This window comes from Maniola jurtina, chromosome 12, assembly GCF_905333055.1.
Source record: "Maniola jurtina chromosome 12, ilManJurt1.1, whole genome shotgun sequence".
Classification (NCBI taxonomy): domain Eukaryota; kingdom Metazoa; phylum Arthropoda; class Insecta; order Lepidoptera; family Nymphalidae; genus Maniola; species Maniola jurtina.
Window position 1 is genome coordinate 343469 of NC_060040.1, and position 27830 is coordinate 371298.

The following is a 27830-nucleotide window of genomic DNA, read 5'->3' on the forward strand; positions in this document are numbered from 1 at the left end:
TGAGAACCTCCTCCTTTTTTGGAAGTCGGTTAAAAAAGGATTAATACGTTCAAATATTTTGTAATATAATATTAAGGTGATATGTTAAATAAATTTTTATTTTATCATTATGTTTGTATTCTTTCTACAGCAACAAAGGATCCTGAACCTCAATTTATATGATTGCTATTAGAAGTAAAAGAGTGTAATGTACGTACGTTCCGTATCTTTATAGAAAAATGGAACCCTTACAGAATCACCTCCGTCAAGATCCGTCAAGGGAATCAAAATCTATAGGGTACTTCCCGTTGACTAGAATCACAAGTACTTACAACTACTAATAACAACTAACAATGTCTTATAGTGCAAGTAAAGGGAAAATGCGACAATCGTGAATTTATGGTTAAATCACAGAAATAAAATAAAAATGCGGTTTCTTGTACACGGAACCCTTCGTGTGCGAGTTCGATTCGCTCTTGGCTGGTTTTTTATAACTTTTAAACAAACTCAAGTAAAAATAAAATTGTTTTTGTTTACTCTCTATAAAGTACAATGAATAATAAACAGTGAAATATTGCTCCATTATGAAGATTGCACGAGTCGCGTTACAACATTGTTGAAATAATAATAATTATAGCCATAAATTAGAAAAACTCATTTAATTTTTTATCATTTACATCTTCGATTGTATAGTAGGTATGCTTTTTCCAGGAGCATACTTTTAATAGATTTTTAAACTTTTGTAAAAGCAAGTCTAAAATTGAGTGTGGGATTTTATTATAAAATATTACACTCATTCCCATATTATGAAGACGCTAAAGTGTGCCACCTGAATTATTCTTTGTTTACCTTATTGCTAGCGTAGAGTGAGTCACCTGCGAACCGCTGAAAAACCACGCCATACATGGTATATTATAATGAACCATATAATATTTCTCCACATTTCGTTATAACAATACTGTTTCAATTACAGTTATGATGTTTACACCCACGGGGGTGCAACACATTCCCGCAAGCACATCACTAGTTCAGTGCTAACCGTGCAGTGCGATTCAACACGCATGCGCGCGAAATATTACAAATAGAGTTAAAAAATTATGAAATTAATTATTTGAAAATTATATTTTCATTTATTTCATAAAATATAGTTTTTACTTGCTTAAGTCAAATAATCCAATTTCAGTAATTTCATATTTTAATCACTCTTAATAAATAAATTTTAAAGCCATTAAAAACACTACAACAATTAACATATTATTAGTTAATACACATTTTTTGTTAACTTTAATGTAATAGTGTTGTGTTATTAAATTGTGATGAAGTTTCAAAAGAAGATTTTTGAGCAGGGGATCTTCTTTTAATCAATACTTTTTAAGGTAAAAATTAAATAAAAATAATAATATGAACGTTCAGGCGTTCCTATGTTTTAGGATTAGCGTCTAAGGGTTATAAAAATACTAATTTTTTCCTTTCAAACGCCTACCGAATTGAAAGACTGCATTAAATTAATTCCTACGCAAGTTAGGAAAAGAAAGTTATCCCTTTTGAAAATAATTAATGCTTTTAGAAGGAGAAAATTAGAAGGTCAGGATTTTTTCAGACCCTTAGTTGCTTTTTGCTTAATTTGCTTAAAAGATATATTTCTTCGATTTTATATAAATCGCAGAAATCGCAGTTTGCCCGGCCGGCGGGCGGCGCGGCGCTTTGACCTTCTGCAGTTGGTTTTTAGGATTGCGCACCTCAAAAGGAAAAACGGAACCCTAATAGGATCCCTTTATCTGTCTGTTCGTCTGTCCGTCTGTCGTGTCTGTCTAGAAAACCTATATACTAATATAGGGTAGACGTACTTCTCGTTGTCCTAGAATCATGAAATTTGATAGATAGATAGGTCTTACAGCACAAGTAAAGAAAAAATGTTGTGGTTACATCACAAAAAAATAAAATAAAATGTGTGATGTATGATGTGTGATGAATTGTGAATAAATAATTAGAATTTTCAATTTTCAAAGTAAGATAACTATACCAAGTGAGGTATCATCATTATGAAAGGGTTTTACCTGTAGGTACATTCTAAAACAGATTCTTATTTATTTTAATGCATGATAATTTTTGGTTTATCGTTAAAAATGTCGGAAAAATACCCGTGTACGGAATCCTCGGTGGGCGAGTCTGCCTCGCAGTTGGCAGGTTTTTCACTGGTATCATGATTCCATTGTCAGTTCGCAGGAACAAGGTCGTATGGTCCGCGTATAGTACCTACGTCTCTTACTCATTTCAGCGAGAAGCTATTTGTTTACCTTTTCTTCAAGATAAGGAAAACCGGCCAAGTGCGAGTCAGACTCGCCCACTGAGGGTTCCGTACTCGGGTATTTTTCCAACATTTTGCACGATAAATCAAAAACTATTATACATAAAAATAAACAAATATCTGTTTTAGAATGTACAGGTAAAGCCCTTTCATATGATACCCCACTTGGTATAGTTATCTTACTTTGAAAATCAAAACACATTTTTTTAATGATACATATATATGTAACCACAAATTCGCAATCTTCAGATTTATTCCTGTACTTGTGCTATAAGACCTACCTACCTACCAAACATGATTCTAGATCAACGGGAATTACCCTATAGGCTTCTTGACAGACACGACAGACAGACAGACAGACAGACAACAAAGTGATTCTATAAGGATTCCGTTTTTCCTTTTGAGGTACGGAACCCTAAAAAGCGCCTATAAGCTATAAGTTCTAACTATGTGGAAGGGAGATAGGAGAGGAAGACCAAAGAAAAGGTGGAAGGATTGAGTGAAAGAGGATAATATGTGTGTAAAAGGGGTGGAAAATGCGTTGACGTATGATAGATTAAGTGAGGAGAAGAAAAAGACATGTGCCGACTCCAAATAGTGCGGATCATAAGGTGGAGCCAACAATTGTAACGTGTAATTTTTTTTTTTAATTTTTGATAGAAAAAATAATAATTAATAATTATATTAATTATGTCTGGAGCTGGATGAATGACTAGAGCTAAGAATGATAAACTAGCAACTAAGTGCACCTATAACTGGTTAGCAATAAGCCAGTTATTATTAAACTCATTAAGATTGTGTAGAAGTTATAAATTACCGTGAAATTGAACTCTCACAGCTTCGGCGTTTTGTATAGATAACGAATTTTTTTTTCTCACTTCACTCTGAAAACAAACAATTTTCATTTTAAGGGATCGGACGAGGTACTCGTACCTACAGTAAAATCGTCAATTTTTAGGGTTCTGTGCCTCAAAAGGAAAACGCAACCCTAATAGGATCACTTTGTTGTCTGTCTGACTGTCTGTCTGTCCGTCTGTCCCGTCTACTTCCCGTTGACCATGAAATTTGGCAGGTAGGTAGGTTTTATAGCACAAGTAAAGGAATAAATCTAATAACCGTGAATTTGTGATTATATCACGAATTTGATGCACTAAATCACATATAGATGGCCCAGACCATTATTAACTAGCAGAGTTCTAGATAAAGGAAGGAAGGAAGGTAGGAATATCTTGTACGATGGTACGGAACCTTTTGTGTGCGAGTCCGAGTCACACTTGGCCGATTTTTTAAGTAGGCCAACGTGTTCTATTATTCCATTTAGTATCCAAACGTGATAGATAGCCTTGAGAGCCTTATCGGTCACTTTAGTTTCTTAACGAATCCCTTCGTAGAAGAATAGAGATGGCATATCACACTAATATTATAAAGGCGAAAGTTTGTGTGTATGTGTGTGTGTTTGTATGTTTGTTACTCCTTCACGCAAAACCACTGGACGGATTTGGCTGAAACTCAGAATGGAGATAGATAATATCTTGGATTAGCACATAGGCTACTTTTTATCCCGGAAAATCAAAGTTCCCACGGGGTTTTGAATAATCTAAATTCTCGCGGACGAAGTCGCGGGCGTCAGCTAGTTATTTTAATATGTTTATTGTTTATGTATTTTAATATTCCGAATAATGTGCTCAGGAAATGAACATTTCACGATTTCGTCCCCCCTCCATCTTTTAACCATAGTACCCATGACAGTGTGGAGGTTAGGTACCTTTTGTGTGATAAATAATGTGTCGATGTTACGTGCCTTTCTTTAAGCTATAAATACAATTAAACAATCATATTCTCATTACTTATTCCTCGATTTGTATATGAGAGCAAGAACTAAGAAGACTATGGTCTTTGACGTGTGTATTTACGACATCGATTATTCATCATCAATATGCATACTTCCATACTAATATTATAAATGCGAAAGTGTATCTGTTTATTTGTCTGTCTGTCTCCTAGCTTCTCACGGCCCATCTGTATCACTGATTTACACTGACGAAGGTATAAAGATAGTTCGCATGCTAGAGAAAGACATTGGCTAATTTCGTCCCGGAAAAAGTTGCCTGGGACTTTTAAATTAACCAATTTTGATCAATTTGTAACAGAAATATAGTGGTTGGTTGGATACAAACTTATATTTTGTCTCACAAAATCAAAGAGTTCCCACGGATTCCTTTAAAACCTAAGTAAATCCACGCGAGCCAAGGCGCGGACATCATCTAGTCTAAATAAGATATAAAAGAAACAGGTGATTGACTGACTGACTGACTAACTGACTGAGTGATCTATCAACGCACATTCTCAGACTTCTGGACGGATCGGGCTGTTTGGCATGCAGATAGCTATTATGATTTAAGAGGGCTCTCTCCGTCACTCGTTTCATACAATCGTAGTTCCAATTTCATTTGAATATTAAGCAACCAAAGTCCATGAAATTTTGCAGACATATTCTAGAAACTAATATCTATGTCTGTGGTTTTCCAGATTTCTGTTAAAATATTCGGTTTCAAAGTTACGCGGTCTTAAAAATTTTCATACAAATCTTTGAGCCCCTGTAATTTTAAAACTACATATTTTTAGAAAAATCTAAAACACCACAGACACAGATATTAGTTTCTAGAATATTTCTGCAAAATTTCATGGACTTTGGTTGCTTAATATTCAAATGAAATTGGAACTACGATTGTATGAAACGAGTGACGGAGAGAGCCCTGTTAAACATCCGTTAAGGATTTTTGAGAATTCAAACCCTAAGGGGGTAAAATAGGGGTTTGCAATCCGTGTAGTCCACGCGGACGCAGTCGCGAGCATAAGTTAGTTAATGATAAAATCATATGATTTTGTGGGCATCTCGTTAGATCAGCGTGTTTAATTGGATTTAATGAGAAGTTAGTTAACTTTTACTTTATCACTGAAATAGTATCAGTTATATAATAGTCGTAAAAATCATATTATTGTCTATTGGATGCAATATTGTTTATAATACAATTAATGTCATAGTAATTGATTAATCCATTAAAATAATTAGGCACACTTAAAAGTACTTACATCATTAGTTATTTTAAATGAGGATAAGTCGAGACGCTACATTATACAATGTTTTTCATTTTTATTATGTTTATGTGGCGCTCCAAAAGCAACGATTTTATTAATCCCCGATCCAAAAAGAGGGGTGTTATAATTTTGATGTGTGTATCTGTGTATCTGTCTGTGGCATCGTAGCTCCTAAACTAATGAACCGGTTTTAATTTAGTTTTTTTTGTTTGAAAGGTGGCTTGATCGAGAGTGTTCTTGGCTATAATCCAAGAAAATCGGTGCAGCCGTTTGAAAGTTATCAGCTCTTTTCTAGTTACTGTAACCTTCGCTTGTCGGGGGTGTTATAAATTTTAAATTTACACTTGTGGTTTTATTAATACCTAGTGTGATGCCAGTACGCACTTGGCCAGTGTGGTGGACTTAATGGCCAAACTCAATCTGAAAGGAGACCTTGAATCTGATGATAATGATAGTTTAATTCCATAAAAGAAAAGTTATTTTAATAGAGATAATAAGCACAATGTTCATTACATAAAATATGTACCTAATAAAATTAATTATTAGTTATTTGGCGGGGTGCAGTGTTGTGTACGAGTCGTAATATTATGCGCGTGCGCAAGCAAGTAGGGATTATTATTATAGGTACATAGGATATCTCTACATAGTAGATATAAACAAAGTCACTTCTCGCCGTCTGTCTCTCTGTACGCTCAGATCTTTAAAACTACGCAACGGATTTAAATGCAGTTTTCACCAATATAATATTATGTATAGAATGATCCAAGAGCACGGTTTATATTATGTTGAAATATGACGATAAAAGTTCATAATGTCAGAAGAAATCAAGTCAAGAGCTTTCGAAAACGCTGTCTTATTATTTTAGAGAGAGAACCTAATTTTCGAGAGATTTTGAAATGTAACAAAATATCCACCCTGAAACCGCATTTAGTAGTATTAGCAATAGCAACCGCGCGAAGCTGGGGCACAACGCTAGTATACCTACAAGATAAACTACTTACTACAATGTTTAGTGGCAGAGATATAGAAACTTTACACCGACGAGAGAGAGTGAATTTCTATTAATAGGAAGGGTCGGTGATCTTTTATCAAATAGCCAATAGGTAACACCTACTCGTATCTATACTAATTACTATTAGTGCTAATATGTAACTAGGTACTAATTCAGGATTTATTAGCCCAAAAGAAATTGTAAGGGGCATAAGTTCGAACTTCGAACACAGCCACCATCATCTGAAGGATCAGCACACTACTGAGAACGGGACCCTTTCAGAAAGAGAAGGCGTTAGGCCATAAACTACCACGCTGGTTAAATACAGATTACAAGGTTTCACATACCTATGAGAAAATTAGGCAGAATTCACAGGCAAGCAGGTTTCCTCAAGATGTTTTTTTTCACCTGTAAAGCAGACACACGACAGACAGACAGACAGATAGACAGACAGGCAACGAAGGATCCTTAAGGGATTTCTTTTTTCCTAATTTTTAGGGTTCTCTATCTACCTAAGGAACCCTAAAATTTATAATTTTATAATTTGTTTAGCGTGTTGGTGACGTGATCTTGAAGTTGCCCAAAACGACTCAGAAGTTTTGACTTCAATAACAATAAAGAGAATGTAAAAAATGTTTGCGCAAGACGTGTGAAGACATCGCCAATTAATAGTTATATATTATTTACCTACCTAATTTTGCCTGGACAAACAAATAACTAGGATCGCTGATCCACTTTTAATATCGTGGTTGGCCTATTGAACCCACTGCCCTTTGTCAAGTCTGTTTACTTACTGAGTTATGAGCACTTGTTTAAACTTAGTACGTTAGCCCACCTCCAAAAGTTAAATTATACAGAGATCATGTGAGATTATTTTGGAGTTCAGATTCTGAAAATCCGGAGCGCTATCAATAGTCACTACCCATAATATTACAAATAAGTATGCGAAAGTTTGTTTATTGTTGGTTTGTCCTTCAGTCAGGCCGCAAACTGCCTCCACCGTCTGTCCGTTTGTGTGACTGTATCTCGTGACCCATAATAACAGTAGAGTTGTCCCAGAATGTGTATTTCAATTGCCTCTATAACAAAGATAATAAATCAAAATGGCGGCAATGAAGATTAAAAAAAATGAAGTCTTAGGTATTTCTTGGTATGGTACGGAACCCTTCGTGTGTAAAGCCAACACGCACTTGACGGTTGTTTGAAATACCATTCCATAGAAAAGATTCACGAAACATCGAAAAAAGTAATTATTTCAAAATGTGCAGCTAAATTAATTGCGAAGGTGTAATGAAAGTTTAATTCTTGTTTGATAAGACTTTAGTGTAATGAATCTCTAATATTCTCTAATATTATGTAGAGCGCCGTACTTAATGTTATTAATATTGTTTTATCAAATTCTTAACGGAAATTATTTTTTTGACACGCAGTTTTTGTTAAATGAGCGTACAACCGTGACTTTGACTCTGTGTAAATGTTATGTATTTTGTACTTCATACAATTAAACTGTATCAAAATATAAGTACTAAGGTATATTTTGGTCATGTACAGTCAGCAACAAAGTTGCACACATCCATATTCTAGAATGTAGTCGATTGTACTGGCGGGATTTGTTGCTAGCTTTGTTGCTGACTGTACCTACCTGTAAGATTAACCCACCAAAAACATTTCATGTAAAATATTGCCAAGACTCACAAGTTCATAATGCTTTCACTGTTAAAAAGTTATGAGATCTCTAGTAGAGCCAAGCCCCTAGCTGAGCTTAGAATTTCGCTGCCCATGGGACCTATCCCAAGTCCAAAGTATATAGCTCTTAAATGCTCTTAAGTATATCACATTTATAACAATAAAGAACAAATAACTCTACTTACAAGCTCTGATTTTACAAACCCTAAATCTTGGTTAAAAAAGGACGGCTTGGCCGTTTAATGTTCGTGGTACTTTTATCTGATATGATATTTAAGCCCGGAATAGCTTGTGCGACAATCATGAAGTATAATACAAATTAGTAATTGTCGAACAAACTATTCCTTATGACCTTAATATAATATGTTATGTCATGTAATAGTTTTACGAACATTAAACGGCCAAGCCGTACTTTTTTAACCAAGATTTAGGGTTTGTAGAATCAGAGCTTGTAAGTAGAGTTATTTGTTCTTTATTGTTATAAATGTGATATACTTAAGAGCATTTAAGAGCTATATACTTTGGACTTGGGATAGGTCCCATGGGCAGCGAAATTCTAAGCTCAGCTAGGGGCTTGGCTCTACTAGAGATCTCATAACTTTTTAACAGTGAAAGCATTATGAACTTGTGAGTCTTGGCAATATTTTACATGAAATGTTTTTGGTGGGATTTCATTTCTTTTTGGCAGGTGCCCTAGATTTTTTTTTTTGGATCTATTTTTTGTAGGTACCTACATCATTTTCATGGCCCGCTCTCTATCGTTACCTCTTTTTTTAAAAGCTTTTATTCCACTTGCAATGTATGTAACTATGTTTGTTTGAGTGGAATCTTGCAACTCAATTTTAAAGCAGATATATCAAATTTTAGTCTTTTAGGACTTCAGGAAACACATTTTTTAAATGTACAGACTGGGAAAAGTTTATTTTCCTGTTGTTTGAATGAAATCCCTAGCCTACATAACAAATTTCAGTCTTCTAGGACTTAGGGAAGTACTTTAGAACTTTTGACTAAAGGGGTTTTGAATGGCAATAAATCTGAAACCGTAACAGGTAGACAATTGATACTTGGTAAGTTTGATAAGTCTGTCAAGGACATATTATCCTGAAAATATCAGCATTCTTAGCGATAGACTTTATAAATAATTTGCTTCCCCCATACGTGGGAGTGGAGGGGGAAAATTTTGAATTTCTTAATTTTCCTGTAGTTTGTATGCAATTTATAGTGTACACACCAAATTTCAGTCTTCTAGGACTTCGGGAAGTACCCTAGAATTACAGACTAGAAGTTTTGACTGTCAATAAATCTGAAACTATAAAAGCTAGACAATTGATACTCAATGCGTTTAATAAATCTGCCAAGGACATCTTATCCTGAAAATATCAGCATTCTAGCGACAGAATTTACAGATTTGCTTCACCCTTAAGAGGCGTAGAGGGGGGGCATTTCCAATTTCTTAATTTTCCTGTAGTTTGTAGTCAATTTCTAGTCTACATACCAAAATTCAGTCTTCTAGGACTTCGGGAAGTACCTTAGAGGTTTTGAGTAGAGGTTTTGATGATCATCAGTGAGGGACGAAATCGGCGTATTTTAGGTATCAATAAATCTGTAACCATAAAAGCTAGATATTTGATACTTGGTATATTTGGTAAATTTGGTGAGGACACTTTATACTGAAAATTTCAGCTTTCTAGCGTCATCCAGACCGAAGTTATGACGGGTCGAAAAAACGGCGAAACACTTCGAGAAAAAGGTACGTAGCGCCCCGGCCGCCGTTTGGCTCGTCTTGGCGGGGGCACTGCCGTGCCCCCTGATTTCCTAGAAAATGGGACCCGTCCGTCATTCAGTCTGTACTCTATGCTTACTAATATTGAAGTAATCTTCGAAACTAAGGAATCAATTATTGTAAACTAGAGGATGCCCGCGACTTCGTCCGCGTGGATGTAGGTTTTTGGAAATCCCGTGGGAACTGTTTGGTTTTCCGGGATAAAAAGTTGTCTATGTCAAAAACATGGACGCAAGCTATCTCGGTACCAAACAGACAAATCGGTTAAGCGGATTGGTCTATAGGAATCGTGGGGACTCTTTGATTTTCCGGGATAAAAAGTAGCCTATGTCCGTCCCCGGGATATAAGCTAATTCTGTACCAAATTTCGTTAGAATCGGTTAAACTTTTGGGCCGTGAAAAGGTAACAGACAGACACACTTTCGCATTTATAATATTAGTATGGATTCTTTCACTGATAGACAGAGCTACATCGACACCTGCAAGGAAAAACATCGTAACTCACTTTTAAGATTTTTTAAGACTCACTCTACAGTCTACTGTAAAGTAACAAAAATCAGACGTTTATATCCAAGTGTATTAACATTATAATACTCGCTCAAAGTTGCGGGCAAAAGCTAACAAAGTCATATAAAGAATAAACCTACATGCAGAATTGCAAGTTACTTACGTTGATTTATTATAACTTAGTTATGACGTCGCTACACATTCCGGACGGTAATCCTAACATAGTTACAAAAATTTAAATGAACATAATATAATTGATCATAATAATAAAATAAAACTAATAAAACAATACTAAATTTACATAACTACGTATACTTATATTCATTTTAAAATAACAAAACTGATATATTTTATGCATTTTAATAATAACTAGCAGACCGTCCTCGATTTCGTTCGAGTGGCATTTCTTATTAGGGGTTTACATTATAAGAAAAACCGCCTAAGTGCGAATCGAACTCACATATGAAGGGTTCCGCAGCATTGTACAAGACGTCTCAAATAAGTATACTTAGTAAAAATTTGCGAGTTAACGGACAGCGCCTTCTAGATGTAAACTAATTTGGGCGGAAACACCAATCGTTAATTTTTTTTGTGTTGTAGCACACGGTTTTCGGTTTTTTCCTTTATTTGTGCGGAAATCCGACAACTGTGAATTTGTGGTTAAAAATCCCAAAGAAAAGTGTTAGGTAGCAGCTCTGACTCGCATTTGACTGGGGTTACTTTTTTGGATGTTGGTTAAAAATACAATAATAGCTCTTTGTAGGAAATTCATTTTCTATGCAATATCCGTTGTTTATACAAATGAAACCGATGCGAAGGCGCGAACAATTCTTGTTTTGTAAACATTTCGATAGCGCGAGTCAGGCCGCATGCGTACCATGTGATCGCACTGCAAATCTATGGCCAAGATCTATACAGCGTACTTTGACTTTGCTCAGGGCTAAGACTGTTAAAATGAGATAGCGTTATATCGCCGACATAAATCTGTCTCGTTTTAACCGAAACTTAAGTCTAAGCGAAGTCAAAGTATGCTCTATATACCTATGGGTAAAGCGTCTGCTGTCGCGCAGCTGCCTTGCGCAGCATAGTACAGATTTTGCAGGGCAGGACAGTTGTAAAGTCTGTCTTTCGTTTTAGCTCTCTGATCTCTGACCTACCTACCTCCCTTTGGTTATGTTCGTACATTATTATCTTATCTCTAAAATCCCAAAAAAATAAGAGAAGACATAGGTACGTTAAAATAAAAATTAAATAGATAATACGTAATAATGCTAAGTATCCTGCTCCGTAGAGATACAGTCAATTCACTGTATACAGATCTTTTATGGTTAAATTGATAGTTAGGTACAATTACAATTATTTCATGATAAAGTAATGTGCTCCGTGCACTACAGTCACAGAATAGATGGCACTGGTCAAGTGCGAGCCAGGCCTCGCTCTTTTAGGGTTTCGTACATATTTTGGGTGTATGAAATATTTCTTTTTCGAGCTAGAATATCGCAGTTGTAAACCGTGAAAGAAAACCCCAAAAAATGTTCGTTTGTTTTGGTCACAGCTTAGTTACAGACTATTTCATGTTTTTGAGATAGCCTCCGTCAAAAAATGGTCTAAAACTGACAACTTTGATAAAAAAAATTAAAATTATTCGTACTTAGATCCAATGAACTCTACACAATGATACCCCCATGCTAAGGTGAGAAAAAAAAGTCCAGCTCCTTTTTCACCATCAATCCTGAAAAATAATTTAATTGTTTGTAATTCAATTTTGGTTTTGGGTCAACGTTTTACACCAAATACCTTTCAGGTTTGTAACTCATTAATTCGTCTACGAGCTAGAGACCTGTGACACGCGGACAGACGGACATTTGCGTACGGAACCCTAAAAATAACAATATTACTTACTAGTACTGTGTTTAGCTAGGTAATAGTCATTCATCATACTTTCTTTAGAATTGCTTACTCACTGTTTACTGTCTGTATTGTTTCACCCTATCATTTTAAGTTATTTTATTGTTTGTATGATTTTGCTTCATAAACTACCTACCTACCTATAATTATCCTTATGAAGGATATGGAACGCCCTTTCGGCATCATATCGCTCCAATTTTAATATGGGTACCTTCAAGTCAACAGTGAATAGGCATCTTCTAGGCAAGCGCGCTTCATCTTAGGCTGCATCATCACTTGCCAGAATGTCTGATTGCAGCCAAGCGCTAGTCTATAAATTAAAAAAAAAAACGATTATGAAAATTCTTTCACTGATAGAGCTGTATTATCTCCAAGTGTCATACTCTATTCACTAAAAGAAGTTAGCAACTCTCTCTGTTACGCAATCCAGTACAAATGACAGAGACGAAAATATCAGTTGGCGTTTACCATTTTGAGTCACCAACCGATCACAATAATTATATGTTTTGAAAAAACATTCGAAATTCAATTCGAGAACATAGTTTCTTATGTGACTCGATGGTGACTCAAAATGGTTAGCGCCTACTGAGATTTTTGTCTCTGTCATTTGAATGGTAGGTAATAGAGAGAGCGCTATCGTAACTTCTCTCCGTGGATAGAGTACAGGCACAGAGTACAGGCTATGAATTATATCACGCCGACAAAAGCTGGTAACATTAAAACAACTTCACCTACATATTCAAATAAATGAATAATATAATCTACCAAGCGCTACATTTTATTCATGAAATATAATGATACGTATTATTTTAAGGTGCTTATTAGTTTTTTCATTTTGATAGATTTATCACTCACGCTCTTTAGAGCGTGGATTTTAATCGCATCTAAAATAGGTTTATTTTAGTTAACAGCATGTAACTTTGAAATAGTTTAGATCTTAATTAACAGGGCTCTCTCCGTCACTCGCTTCATACAATCGTAGTTGCAATTTAATTTGAATATTAAGCAACCAAAGTCCATGAAATTTTGCAGATTTTGTGGTGTTTTGGATTTTTCTAAAAATAATAAGTATGTAGTTTTAAAATTATAGGGGCTCAATGATCTGTATGTAAAATTTTAAGACCGTGTAACTTTGAAACCGAATATTTTAACAGAAATCTGGAAAACCACAGACATAAATATTAGTTTCTATAATATGTCTGCAAAATTTCATTTACTTTGGTTGCTTAATATTCAAATGAAATTGGAACTACGTTTGTATGAAGCAAGTGACGGAGAGACTCCTCTTAAAGCTAAATAATAAAAGTCTTCTAAGGACATTTCCGTCAGGCGTTGATGTGGATCCAGTTATTTAAAACATACATACCAACATGTTTAATTAATAATTAATTTTTAATATTCAGCTACGTTATACCTATTAGGTACATAATTATCTAACGACTATGACTTACCTTATTAAAATATATGAAAAACTAGTCGATGCCCGCGACTTCGCCCGCGTTGATTTAGGTTTTTTGAAATCCCGTGGGAACTCTTTGATTTTCCGTGATAAAAAGTAGCCTACGCGCTAATCCACGATATTATCTATTTCCATTCCAAACAGCCGAATTCGTCAAGTAGTTTTTGCGTGAAGGAGTAACAAAAATACACACACACACACACACATACACACAAACTTTCGCCTTTATAATATTAGTGTGATAATCTAATAAATGATTAAATACACATGTTACAAAATGGTCAATAGGTACAACATGAAATAGTCATGGTAGGTATAATTATTGTGACCCTATTCAAAATCCTATTTTCTATTAATTTTGTAAATCAGCGATTTATCCTTTGCATTTTGAAAACATTAAAACTACTGACGTACCTAGGTACGTACGTACCTACATCGTCAAAGAGAGTTACTAGGTAATTATTATTACTTTGAATACCACTATTCAATATAAGTACATAGTCTTAAAATTATTCTCAAACACTTGTGACAACATTATTCTGAAATAATGGTTCACAGAAAAGTATTGTCAACACACCGAAAGAGTATTAAAATGTGACGCATTACTAACAAGTACCTTTACTAATTCTATATGAAGCTGTGCCTAGTGGTTAGGACGTCCGCCTCCCATTCGGAGGTCGGGGGTTCGATCCCCGGGAACGCACCTCTAACGTTTCGGAGTTGACAGCGATCTCACCTGGTGGTAAGTGATGATGCAGTCTAAGATGAAGCGGGCTAACTTGGATGGGAGTTTCATTAAACCCATACTGATCGGTTTCTACCCGGTATCGTACCAGAACGCTATCACTTGGCGGCACGGCTTTGCCGGTGCAAGTTATTCAATAGCATGTGATTCATTCACACAATAGCCATCTTGTATAAGTCGTTATGTATTGGCTACTAGTTACGTTTCAATCGAGTTTGAAATCAAAAAATGATGAAATCTCTTTTTGAGTGTTAGTTTACCATTGATATTACTAGTGCATTGATGTTTTATTTCACTTGTGCTGTAATTAACCATTTATGTGACTCGTGATATAATGTCACGGTGACTGTAATAAAAAAACCGGCGAGGTGAGAGACAGACTCACACACCGAGGGTTCCGCGCTCGGGTATTTTTTCGACATTTTGCACGATAAATCAAAAACTATTATCCATAAAAATATTTTTTTTTTTTTTTAGAATGTACAGGGAAAGCCCATTCATATAATACCCCACTTGGTATAGTTATCATACTTTAAAAATTGAAAATACTTACTAATTATTTGTTCATGAACAGAATTTAATTTTTTGTGATGTAACCACAAATTACCGGTTTTCGGACTTTTTCCTTCATTCGTGTAATCCGAACTTGGCCAACGTTCACATTCTGAAAGGATACCTGTTCTCAGTAGTGGACTGGTAATGGGACAAAACGATGATGATGATAATGATACCGCTGAAAAAATACATTGTTCACCAAAACAATGTAAATAGTTTAAAATTGAAAAGTATGTATGTCAGCTCATTTCATGTAAATACTCGTAACATAAAACCATGTCACAGCTTTGCCATTGTATTTTTGGTAAATTCCCTCAGTACAATATAGACGCGGTTAATTTATACAATTTTTAATTATAACAAACATTAAAATAAATATTTTCAATTTTTAGGTATTGTAAGATATTGAAACAATAATAATATTATGGTTTATCGTTAAAATAATAGGTGAATAACATTTTCATGGTAATTACTCCAATGGGATACTCCCTTGTTTCAGTATTGCATCCGATCAGATTATTATCTATACTAATATTTTAAAGAGGTTGTAAGTTTGTTTGATTGTTTGTAGGAAGTAACCTCAGGAACTACAAAACCGATTTTGAAAATTCTTTCGTCAGTAGAAAGCTACATTATTCCTGAGTGAAATAGGTTTTATTTCATTTTCGCGGTTAAATATAACAAATTTTTCGATATAACAAGTGTAAATTTAAAATTTATAACACGCCCGATAAGTGAAGGTTACAGTAATAAGTAGAAAAGAGCTGATAACTTTCAAACGGCTGAACCGATTTTCTTTGATTATAGCTAAGAACACTCTCGATCAAGCCACCTTTCAGGCAAAAAAAAACTAAATTAAAATCGGTTGACCAGTTTAGGAGCTACGATTTCACAGACAAATACACAGATACACACGTCAAACTTATAACACCCCTTTTTGGGTCGGGGATTAAAAACACATTGCTAAGAACAAAATAGGAAAACTTCTGATCTGCATTTTTTTTTTTTCAAATAAAATATGAATGAAGATAACCTAATTAATGTGTTACTTAAGTTACATAACTTTCGCCGGGTCATTACCTCACCACAAATGACAATGTGGTAACTGTTATCAGTAAGAGACAAAGCGATTAAACACTTTCATCAGTAAATGTTCTCTCATGACGGATTAGATCAATAACGGTACTTGGTCCGAAAACACGGGCTTTGGCAGTGCAGCCTAGCTCTAGATCTAAGTACTGGAAAAATATACCGGCCATTTTAGGCAGAAAAATCTAAAAATAAGAGAAGAAAAAGCCAGTTCCACATTCAAATCTACGTATAAAGAACGTGAGTTATATTGTTTAATCCCTAGAATAAACAAAACCTTTGAAAGAGCCACCCCTACATGGCTCTTTCAAAATCAATGGTTTAATCAATGTTGATTAATAAAAGTGCGAGTCAGACTCGCGCACTGAGGGTTCCGTACTCGGGTATTTTTTGCAACATTTTGCACGATAAATCAAACATAAAAACTATCATACATAAAAATAAATAAAAATCTGTTTTAGAATGTATACGTAAATCCCTTTCATATGATACCCCACTTGGTATAGTTACCTTACTTTGAAAATTGAAACGCGTTTTAATTTTTTTAAATGATGTAACCACAAATTCGCGGTTTTCAGATTTATTCCTGTACTTGTGCTATAAGACCTACCTAACCTGCCAAATTTCATGATTCTAGGTCAACAAAAAGTACCCTATAGGTTTCTTGACAGACAGACAGACAGACAACAAAGTGATCCTATAAGGGTTCCTTTTGAGGTACGGAACCCTAAAAACCTACTTCAACTATAAAAGAATTAAATGTTTTTGAATATTCAATGATTACGAGTGACATTGAGAAATTCCATTCCCTATTTTGAAGAAATTCGTCGGATATTTTGAAAAGGCATACATTATCTGTGATTGATCACCACCGTGATCATAGCATCGCTGGTCCACTACTGAACACAGATTTCCTCTAAGAATGAGAAGGGTGTAGGCCAAAGCTTCTCACTGCGCTGGCCCTGTGCGGATTGGCAGAATTCACACACATAATTAGGGAAAACTCTCAGGTATTTAGGTTTCCTCACGATGTCTTCCTTGACCGTTGAGGCAAGACGCACATAACGATAAGAAACGGAAAAGTCCCAGGATCAAGCCCCCTACCTCCGAAATAGAAATTGGACGTCTTAACTACTAGGCTATCGCGGCTCTCATTATTCTATCACCATCTTGTTTCAGATATATTATTTAACTAGAGGATGCCCGCGACTTCATCCGCGTGGATTTAGGTTTATAAAGATCCCGTGGGAACTGTTTGATTTTCCGGGATAAAAATTTGCCTATGTCAATTACAGAGACGCACGCTGCCTCGGTACCTTTCATACAAATGGGTTAAGCGGATGGGTTTCTGGGAATCCCGTGGAAACTCTTTGATTTTCCGGTATAATTCCGTCCCCGGGATGAAAGCTAAACCTGTACCAAACGTCAGAATCCGTTAAACTGTTGGGCCGTGAAAAGGTACCAGACAGACAGTCAGACACACTTTCGTATTTATAATATTAGTAAGGATATATATAATAAAGAACATATAATATTATATTCTTTGTTTCAGATGCGAGAGTCGTAAAACAAAACAAAACGACAGAATCCATTACTGTTGAAAATTAATGAATAAAGTAAGTTGATTAACTCCGGTATTATGTTATGTTAAATGAAACAATACAACGTTTAAAGATATCGTCATCTAATCGACTATACAAAACGATCATGCCTTCAGTTTGTAAACTACCTAATCTGTAATAAACTAATTGTAAATTATTTTGCACACTAATTTTAGTTTTAAAACAATATTATTATTAAGATAAATTGTACTGATGGTTTAAATCGTTTTTTTATTATGGACATATTATTCACAACAATTATAAAGTAAATCATTTGAAACTTATTGTATGGGGTTTAAAAGTCTGTTTTGTTTAATCTCAGATAAGAATAATTGCTAGTACCTATAGTAAAACTTAGGTAAAATGAATACAATTCACATGGAGAACTCTAGCAAAAACTTAGGGCTATAATTACACTACCTAAACACAATCCAATACCAATAATCATTTGCCTTATCTTGTAGTTTTAATGATTTAGTATTTTTCAAACCATCAATGTATAGCGTGCAAAACTCGGGTCAATGCCCCACCTACGACGCGGCATTGACTTCGAGTGACCTATTTACGGAACGCTCATTGACCTCTAGTGTGAGTCAAATGTTTTATTTGCAGTACATTGTGAACTTTTAGTAAATACAGGTTTTTTTTTTCGCTTGTAGTATTGTATCAGTACTATCACTTGTCTTTGTTTTTGCTAGCGTCCTACTTACACTCTGTATACAATCTCATCACTCTATTTACCTCAGATGTCGGGCTCAGCGCCAGCGTCGGAGCGCGAGGGGCAGTTCAACCTGGACGGCATCCTCAGCGAGCTGGGCAGCTACGGCAAGTACCAGCTGCTGCTGCTACTGCTGCTGGCCTTCCGCGACTCCTTCCTCAGCATGTGCAACTTCAACTACGTCTTCACTGCTGCTGAGGTGCCTTTCAGGTAACGACATTTTTTGCATAGAACCAAGCGTTACCGAAGTAACATTCATGATACGCAAGGAACGACAAGCTTAATTCACTATAAACAGCCAAAATAGGCAAATCTGTATTGTATGACATGCAGTATAAGATGTACACAACCCTCCCACTACTAAACATGCAGGAAAAGCTAGCAATCAACACAAACCACCTCAACCCCACCACACCACACATAATCACCCAAAACACACTCTACGTATGTTTCATTCCAACATCGAGGCAAGCGTGCCGGTGCAGCTAAAGATGTCAATATATCTACCTATAGTATAACTACTATAACATTATTTATAGAGGAATTATTTTGTAATCGATAAACTCTAAAACTACTGAACCGATTGTGATAATCCTTTCACCATTCGAAAGCTACTTTAGCTAGAAGTAACGTAGGCTATTATAATATACTATGTATATGTCGGTACTCGGTAGGTTATCCGAGTGAAGCCGGGCGGAGTTATAGCTAGAGTGTTATTTTATCTTAGAATTTTGCTTTGATTCGCTGTCAATAAATAGAATAGAATTGAATATATTTTTATTCAAATAAACTTTTACAAGTGCTTTTGAATCGTCAAAATAATTTTCCACTGATTCGGAATGCCGTTTACTACCGAGAGGAATGAACCGATTGTGAATCGACGCTTAAGATGAATTTTACAAAAAAAAAATAGGCTTAGTGCTCACACCATTGATGCCGAAACCACCCTTTACATGCTGAATAAAATTTCATGCTCTACCTACGCGGTTTAAGCTATGCTGAGGAATTTTATTAAGTAGATTTAATTAAAGTATTACTTAGCTAAATCTTTAAAGCAATTTAGTTACTAATTACATTTTTACGATTCCTTCCGATAATATATTCACACGTGTAAAATTAATTTAAATGATTCTAGTGATGCTCTGCTATTTTTAACCCCCGACCCAAAAAGAGGGGTGTTACAAGTTTTACGTGTGTATTTGTGTATCAGTCTGTGGCATCGTAGCTCCTAAACCAATGTACCGATTTTAATTTAGTTTTTTGTTTGAAAGAGAGTGCTTTTAGCTATAAGAACTTCATCGAAAAGGTCGGGGGTTCTTAAAATTTTGAGTTATGATTATATTAATTTTGAGTATATTTTATGACTGTCATGACAACAAAGTGATCCTATAAAGGTTCCGTTTTTCCTTTTGAGGTATGGAACCCTAAAAAAGCGATTGACTGATTGAATATTTTACGTTTACAGATGCGAGGTTCCAGAATGCGAGTCGCCAGTGATAAGCTTCAACGAGTCATGGAGCAGTCTGGCGGCCATCAACGCGACGTGCCAGCGTGCCGTGCTGTACCCCGCCATCAACGGCACGACGCCTCTGACGTGTATGCCGGACATGTTCCGTGCGAACAGGACAGTGGCGTGCGACCGGGTCGTGTACGAGGATTACAACAGTATTGTGGCAGAAGTAAGTCTTTTACCCCGATACAAGTTAGCCCTTTGCATGCGATCTCACTTGGTGGTAAGTGATGATGAAACGAGATACTTTGAAAGGAAGGAGGGGTTGGAAGGGGTATAGCATACCTCTTATCGGTTTCTTTCTACACGGCATCGTACGAGTACGCTTAACCGTTTGGTGGCATTGATTCGCCGGTAAGGTGGTAAGGTGGCGTGGGAACTCTTATTTTCCGGGATAAAAATAGCCTGTGTGTTAATCCAGGGGTATAATCTATCTCAATTTTAAATTTCAGCCAAATCCGTCCAGCAGACAGAGTAACAAACATACACACATACAAACTTTCGTCTTTATAATATTAGCATGAAGTGTGATAGTGGATGCCCATCGATTGATAATGATGATGGGCCAGAACTGTACAAACATTACCATTGTGTGTAATTGCCACGGACAATGCGACCCCTATGGTTACCGGCATAGTGATTGCGACCGTGACACTGCGGTCATTACACGCGTGTGCGCGTGACATAATGACAGCAGCTCGTGAGGCCATCGTTACTATTGTCATGCTACGTAGTGGTCATTGTCAAGGCCTACTGCCTGCTGGTTCATTGTCAAACATAAATGTGACGTAAACGGACGAAATATTATAAAGGAGAAAGTTTGTATGTGTGTGTGTGTATGTTTGTTACTCTTTCACGCAAAAACTATTAGACGAATTGGGCTGAAATTTAGAATGGAGATAGATTATACCCTGGATTAGCACATAGGCTACTTTTTATCCCGGAAAATCAAAGAGTTCCCACGGGATTATTCAAAAACCTACATCCACGCGAACGAAGTCGCGGGTATCAGCTAGTCAAACATAAATGTGACGTAAACGGACGAAATATTATAAAGGAGAAAGTTTGTATGTGTGTGTGTGTGTGTGTGTGTGTGTGTGTGTGTGTGTGTGTGTGTGTGTGTGTGTGTTTGTTACTCCTTCACGCAAAAACTATTGGACGAATTGGGCTGAAATTTAGAATGGAGATAGATTATACCCTGGATTAGCACATAGGCTACTTTTTATCCCGGAAAATCAAAAAGTTCCCACGGGATTTTTAAAACCCTACATCCACGCGAATGAAGTCGCGGGCATCAGCTAGTATAGATAGTAGCTATGCTTGGAATTTATCTACATAATCAAATCAGAAATGAGGAGATCCGTTGAAGAGCCAAAGCTCAGCCGTCGTTCAATAATAATCAAGTTGTCATTACTAGCATCTGATAATGATAAATCGTCGAAATCTTATTGCAAAAAAAAATCTTACTCATATGCGTTGTACCTATGGGTTAAATGTGTTAAATTTTTGTTTTTGTAACAACACCGTCGACGTGTATGTCGCGTATAGCACGTTTTGATACATTCTCTACTTTCTGAACTGATGCCAAATTCACTTCAGTGCAGACTTCACTTGCTACATGTAAATCAGCCCTTAATACCTAATCGATTCGACGCATCACGACACATGCTTGTGGGGACACGAACACGATCATGTATTTTCCGTTTAAATTAAATCACTAATATACGTAAACGTAATTTTATTATCATCCATACTATTAGAATAATACGAAATACGAAAGTGTGTCTGTCTGTCTGCTAGCTTTTCACGGCCCAAAGTTTAACTGAATTTGTACAGAGTTAGCCAGCATCCCGGGAAAGGACATAAGGCTACTTTTTATCCCGGAAAATCAAAAAATTCCCACGGGATTTTTAAAAACGAAATCCACGCCGACAAAGTCATCTAGTAATTTATAATTTCACTATACTTTATACTTATTTTAAGCTGATAGCCTAGTGATTTGACGTCGCGTCGGACTCCTTTTCGGAAAGTCGGCCTTCGTAAGGGCAACTTCGTACACCTCTAAAATTCAAAATATTTTTATTCAATTAAACTTTTACAAGTACTTTTGAATTTTGAATCGTCAAATGCATCTACTACTGTTTCGGAATGACTTTCTTACCAAGAAGAACCAGCAAGAAACTTGGCGGTTGCTCCTTTCAAAGATTTGATATATACAATTATACTAGTCATGAATAAAAGTAATTGAAGTCCCGCGCATTGCTTTTATCATTTACATAATCTTCGATTGTGTAATATACTTTTTTTGGGAGCACACATTCCACTATAAGTACTTAATATAATGGAATTAAGAACACTACATAAGTACATAAAACCATGATAAAAACCTTAAGTAACTGGAGTATACTCCGTGTTTTGAACCGTGTTAAAAGTAATCCAAGTCAAATTTCAGCTCTTTAGATTTCCATTTCCGTGAGATACTGCGTTTTGTGGCCTTATTTATTAGAATCAGAATCAAACAATATTTTCGTCTGTTGTTTTTCAGTTCGACTTGGGCTGCCAGCCGTGGAAAAGGACTCTGATCGGGACTGTTCACAACCTTGGCCTGCTGTTTTCCTTCATTGTATCTGGCTTCATTTCAGACAGGTAGATAATTATCATCATCATCGTGATTAACCCATAGCCGCCCTACTGAGTACAGGTAAACCTAGGTACTGAGTACAGGTAAGCCCTTCTCAGAATGAGAAGGGGTTTGGCCAAAGAATTCACACACCTTTGAGAACATTATGGAGAATTCTAAGGCATGCTGGTTTCCTCACTATGTTTTCCTTCACTGTTGAAGCATAATTGCTTAAAAGGCGCATAACAAGTAAATTCTTTCAAAGCATTGTCTCTCTACTTGTCACTAACTATTCATATATTATCATCAATTCCTTTTGCTCTGTAGAGTATTGTTTTGAATAAACGAATGCCCATGTTTATGCGCTAGATATGGGCGCAAGGTGATCATCGTGGGCACGCCCCTGATGGTGGGCGTGGCTGGACTGCTGAAGTCTGTGGCGTTTGACTACTGGACCTTACTGGTGCTGGAGTTTCTGGAAACCGCTCTCGGTTATGGCAATGCTTCGTTGGTTTTATGTAAGTTTTCACTTTTACCTGCGTACTTAACCTGTAATCCAAGCATAATCAGTGTGGCAACGCTTTTTTAGGTCCGTACCCATGGGTACGGACCCTAAAAATAAGTTACATAGTTGCAAATACGGAACCTTATTAATGTCACTGTCTGTTTGTCTGTCCGCGTGTCATGGGTCTGTAGCTCATAGACGAAATGAGTTACAATCCTGAAATTTTGCTACTTAGTCTAAAATGTTGACCCATAAGCCATAACTAAAATATATTGAATGAGGAATTCAATTACATTATTTTTTAGGCAGCTCCCATACATGGAAAAGAAGCTACAACTTTTAAGAGCATAGGCATTGAACATCTTAGTGGAACGGGATGTGCGCGTAGATTTTTTTTGAAAAATAATACCTAGGCTACTAGCGGATGTTAATCATGACTAATATTCACTTTTCCCCTCCAACTAAGCGTAAAGGCAGTCGCACCTGCCAGGAGTAGGTGCAACTGCCTGTGATGCCCCAGTGGTGGGTCTGCTGCGGTGGACCTCCCCTAGCGGAGTAACTGCGTAAGGTTTTTAGTCGGTAGGAGGCCAATGTAGCCACTTAGCTGCTAGTTTATTTATTTATTTTCCAGCTCTAGAGTTAGTAAGTCAGAACAGCAGAGTGGCGTTTTCGTGTCTCTCGGACATCCTGTCGTGCCTGGGCGGCGCGTTCTTCGGCCTCATCGCGTGGAAGATCCCCTACTGGAGGCACATGATGCGAGCCATCTACGCACCCTTACTAGTTGTGGTATGACACAGAAATAGAAAAATCTTTATTACAACAATACAAGTGCTTTTGAATCGTCAAAATAATCTACCACTGGTTTGGACTGCCATTCCTACCACATTATTGTGATATATTGTATAAGTGCTGACTGGCGCATTGCTGGAGCGAGTCAAAGCCACGTTTTTTTATCATTTCGATTCTCAAGATTCTAGAATCTGCTAGGTTGCAAGTAATTGAACTTTTAATCCATTTTCAGTAAAATATTTTGATGATTCTTATGATTGCGTTTTTACCTACAAGAAGATTTGTAAATGTTTGAATTATCATCAAAATTAATTGGTGGTGGTGAGTTAAGTGTGCCAGATTGGAATTACGTTTTTGGAATACTTTTCAGGTGTTTTACATATTCCTGGTGGACGAAGGCGTGCGCTGGCTGCTGGCCAACAACCGGAAGCACGAGGCGGTGCGCGTGCTCAACAAGGTGGCCAAGGTCAACAACATCACCCTCTCCAGCAAAGCGCAGCAGATGCTCGACATGATCACCGAAGAGCAGAACAAAGCCGAGGAGGTAACATTATTTTTAGCTTTACTCACTATTTCTATTACAATTAACATCACAGGAGAACAGAAGGTGGATTTTCTATAATAATAATAATTTTAAAATTGGAAGTCATCTTTGTTTTATTTCTAAAGATCCAAGTCTCTACCATCTATACAGTTATAAAATCGTTGGTTTTGTTTTGCTTTTAGGCTTATCAATCAAAACTTTTGGATTGTCAAAGGTAGCCCGATAATATTTATTTGACTGGGATCCAAAAGCAGCATCTCGTCAAAGTTAAAATTTAATGTTTAACTTTTTACGGTTTCAGACTGGGAAACCACAAACGCAAGAAACGCCACACATCTTATCAGTTCTCCGCTCAAAGAAGATGGTCCTCCGAATCGCCATCATAGCGGCTTGCTTCTTCTGCTGCATGTTCGTGTTCAGCGGCTCCGTCATCAACTCCACCACCATCTCCGGCAACAAGTACCTCAACTACTCGATCATGATGCTGGTGGCCGTCCCCACCAGGGTGGTTACTGCGCTGACGTTGACCAGGTTTGGGAGAAAGACACCAATATGTGTGGCGTACTGTCTGTGTGCGGTGTTCTTTATGACGTCTGCTTTTGTACCTAAATGTAAGTAGATTTTGTGTTATTTGGCTAAGCTCTTAAGATTTTTGTGATTGTGAAGTATGGTTGAAACTAGATGCTATCATCATTATCAACCGATAGACGTCCACTACTGGACATAGATCTCTTGCAGAGAATCCCACATGCCATGGTTTTGCCGTTTCTTCCCATTAGTTCAACCGTTGAACTAGTGAGACTTTCCCAGTAGGCAGTTGAACTACTTTCCCAGTAGGTAGTTGAACTACTTTCCCAGTAGGCAGTTGAACTACTTTCCCAGTAGGTAGTTGAACTCAGGTACTTGGTAGTGCGGTGAATTCACGGAAGCGCCGTGAATCCAGCGGGTCCCGGCGAATCGTTTGATGGCATCCAGTGTCTGATATGTACAACTCCAATAAGTCACAAACTAACACTAACAATCAAAAAGTGTACAATAGTACCTATTTGAAATAAATTATTTGACTTTGACTTTGTTCGATGTTGGCAGCAATCTGGTGGGCGTCTGTGGTGCTGTACATGGCGGGCAAGATGTGCAGCAGCTACGGCAACTTCTCCATGCACGTGGTGGCCATGGAGGTGTTCCCCACCACCTCGCGCAACTCGCTCACCAACATCGCCAACACCGTCGGCCGCCTGGGCGCCGTGCTGGCGCCGCAGACGCCGCTGCTTGTGAGATACTCTTCCATCATCATCATCATCCAACTCCTACCCATTGCCTCCCACAATTTACAAAAATGATCTAAAACTGACAAGTTTGACGGACCCCATTTCCTTATTTTTTAAGATAAAATATAAGTTCTTAACAATTCAAAAATTATTTTTCCTTACCCTAGCATGTCGCGTATCTTGCTAGGGTAAGGAAAAATAATTTTTTGCCTCCTTTTTCATGTATGGGAACCTCCTTGAAAAATAATTTAGTTGAATTTCCAATTCAATATTCGGTTTTGTAAAATACCAAAAAAACAACAAAATTTCAGGTTAGTAACTCATTTACGAAACTAATTACTAAACTGATCACGTCTACGTTTACATCGCATTTCAAGCTTTCTACCTAATATGACATGCGAACAGTTGGACAGAGAGACAAGCAGACAGCAGACTGTTTGGCCCTTTGCATACGGAACCCTAGTGTCAACATCTTTGTTTACAGGAGCAGTACATGTCAGGATTACCCAGCGTGGTGTTCGCAGTGGCAGCCCTCGCTGTTGCCATCCTGTCGCTCTGCCTGCCAGACACCAGTCGCATCCCGCTGCCAGAAAAAATGGCGGACGCGGAACGCATAGACGAGCAGTCTGCCAATGATACTCGTAACACTGCTGTTGCGTGATAGTGTGTAGCCAGAAATTGCCAACCAAGCGCTGGTCAATTTTAAGCTTCAACGTTTAGATCATAGCGCAAGGTTTCCTGCCTGACGGTATCCTACAGGATGTATTTCGGAGAGTGTGCTAAGGAACTATTTGAACGAGTTTTCACCCTTGACTTTTTACTATCAGACAGCGTGGCATCGTTAAGGTCTACACCCCTACATATTTAGATGAAATTCCACGGATTCGTACGAAGCGATTCGCTTCCTAGTTTCTAATACGCACTTCTTGACTTTCGTTGTTCTCGCCAGGCGTCAGCACCAGTATTAGTACCTTCAAAAAAATTTAAAATGCATCTTTTAGGCAGGCACGCTCCACCTTAGGCTGCATCATCACCTCCTCTTTGGCGTGATCGCAGTCAAACACATGTATAGTTAAAAAGAGATAGTGAACCAAGACTCTTAGCAAATTGTGATGAAAGAATAGTGAAGTATATCACACTAATAATATTATAAAGGAGAAAGTTTGTATGTGTGTGTGTGTGTGTGTGTCTGTGTGTGTGTGTGTATGTTTGTTACTCCTTCACGCAAAAACTACTGGACGGATTTAGCTGAAATTTAGAATGGAGATAGATTATACCCTGGATTAGCACATAGGCTACTTTTTATCCCGGAAAATCAAAGAGTTCCCACGGGAATTTTAAAAACCTATATCCACGCGAACGAAGTCGCGGGTATCAGCTAGTAATTAATAACAACATTAAACTATTCTCTACTGATCATCCTGTTTCAAAGTACTTATTAAGGGCCGGTGCACATATAGCGGAGCGCAGCGCAGAGCATTTTTCAAATCACACTAATATTATAAAGGCGAAAGTTTGTATGTGTGTGTGTGTGTGTGTGTGTGTGTGTGTGTGTGTGTGTGTGTGTGTGTGTGTGTGTGTGTGTATGTTTGTTACTCCTTCACGCAAAAACCACTGGACGGATTTGGCTGAAATTCATAATGGAGATAGATAATATCCTGGATTAGCACATAGGCTACTTTTTATCCCGGAAAATCAAAGAGTTCCCACGGGATTTCAAAAAACCTAAATTCACGCGGGCGAAGTCGCGGGCATCGGCTAGTAATATCTAAAATCAATTGTGCATCCGTGCGGATACTCGCGCATCCGCGCGCAGTCCCACGCATTCTCTGGTACAAATTCGCGTAATGTGTCACGCGATTAGAAAACTTCGCGGGCATGCTCTGCGCTGCGCTCCGCCATATACCTATGCGCCAGCCCTAAGTGTTATTGTTGTCAAATAATAAAATTTGTACACACAGTGTAAGTAAATATTGTGAGAAAGCACATTTCACATTAACATTCCCTAATATTCTCCACAATGTTCTCAAAAATATTGTGTGAAGTTTACATAATATTATCTGCACTTGATCATCTTGGTAGACTGTGGCCAAAGCCTTCTCATCCTGAGAGGAGACCCGTGCTTAGTAGTGAGCCGGCAACGGGTTAATGGTGATTAATCTATAC

General features: G+C 37.2%; 1 protein-coding gene across 4 annotated transcripts in view; it reads left to right on the forward strand.

Annotated features, from left to right (window-relative positions):
- Positions 1-978: 978 nt before the first annotated feature.
- LOC123870278 (organic cation transporter protein-like) overlaps positions 979-27830 on the forward strand; it is a 41299-nt gene continuing 14447 nt past the window's right edge. The window contains exons 1-12 of one of the 4 annotated variants that reach the window (XM_045913508.1): positions 986-1065; positions 1163-1355; positions 17662-17725; positions 18457-18638; positions 19894-20107; positions 22484-22584; positions 22928-23076; positions 23695-23849; positions 24223-24396; positions 24698-25007; positions 25486-25667; positions 26149-26527. In XM_045913508.1, the coding sequence (XP_045769464.1) occupies positions 17717-17725; positions 18457-18638; positions 19894-20107; positions 22484-22584; positions 22928-23076; positions 23695-23849; positions 24223-24396; positions 24698-25007; positions 25486-25667; positions 26149-26325 (1653 nt within the window). In that variant the 5' untranslated portion in view covers positions 986-1065; positions 1163-1355; positions 17662-17716 and the 3' untranslated portion in view covers positions 26326-26527. Of the gene's footprint in view, positions 1356-16014; positions 16350-17661; positions 17739-18456; positions 18639-19893; positions 20108-22483; positions 22585-22927; positions 23077-23694; positions 23850-24222; positions 24397-24697; positions 25008-25485; positions 25668-26148; positions 26528-27830 lie in introns of those variants that run through there. The other 3 variants (XM_045913507.1, XM_045913511.1, XM_045913509.1) reach the window with 3 other exon arrangements.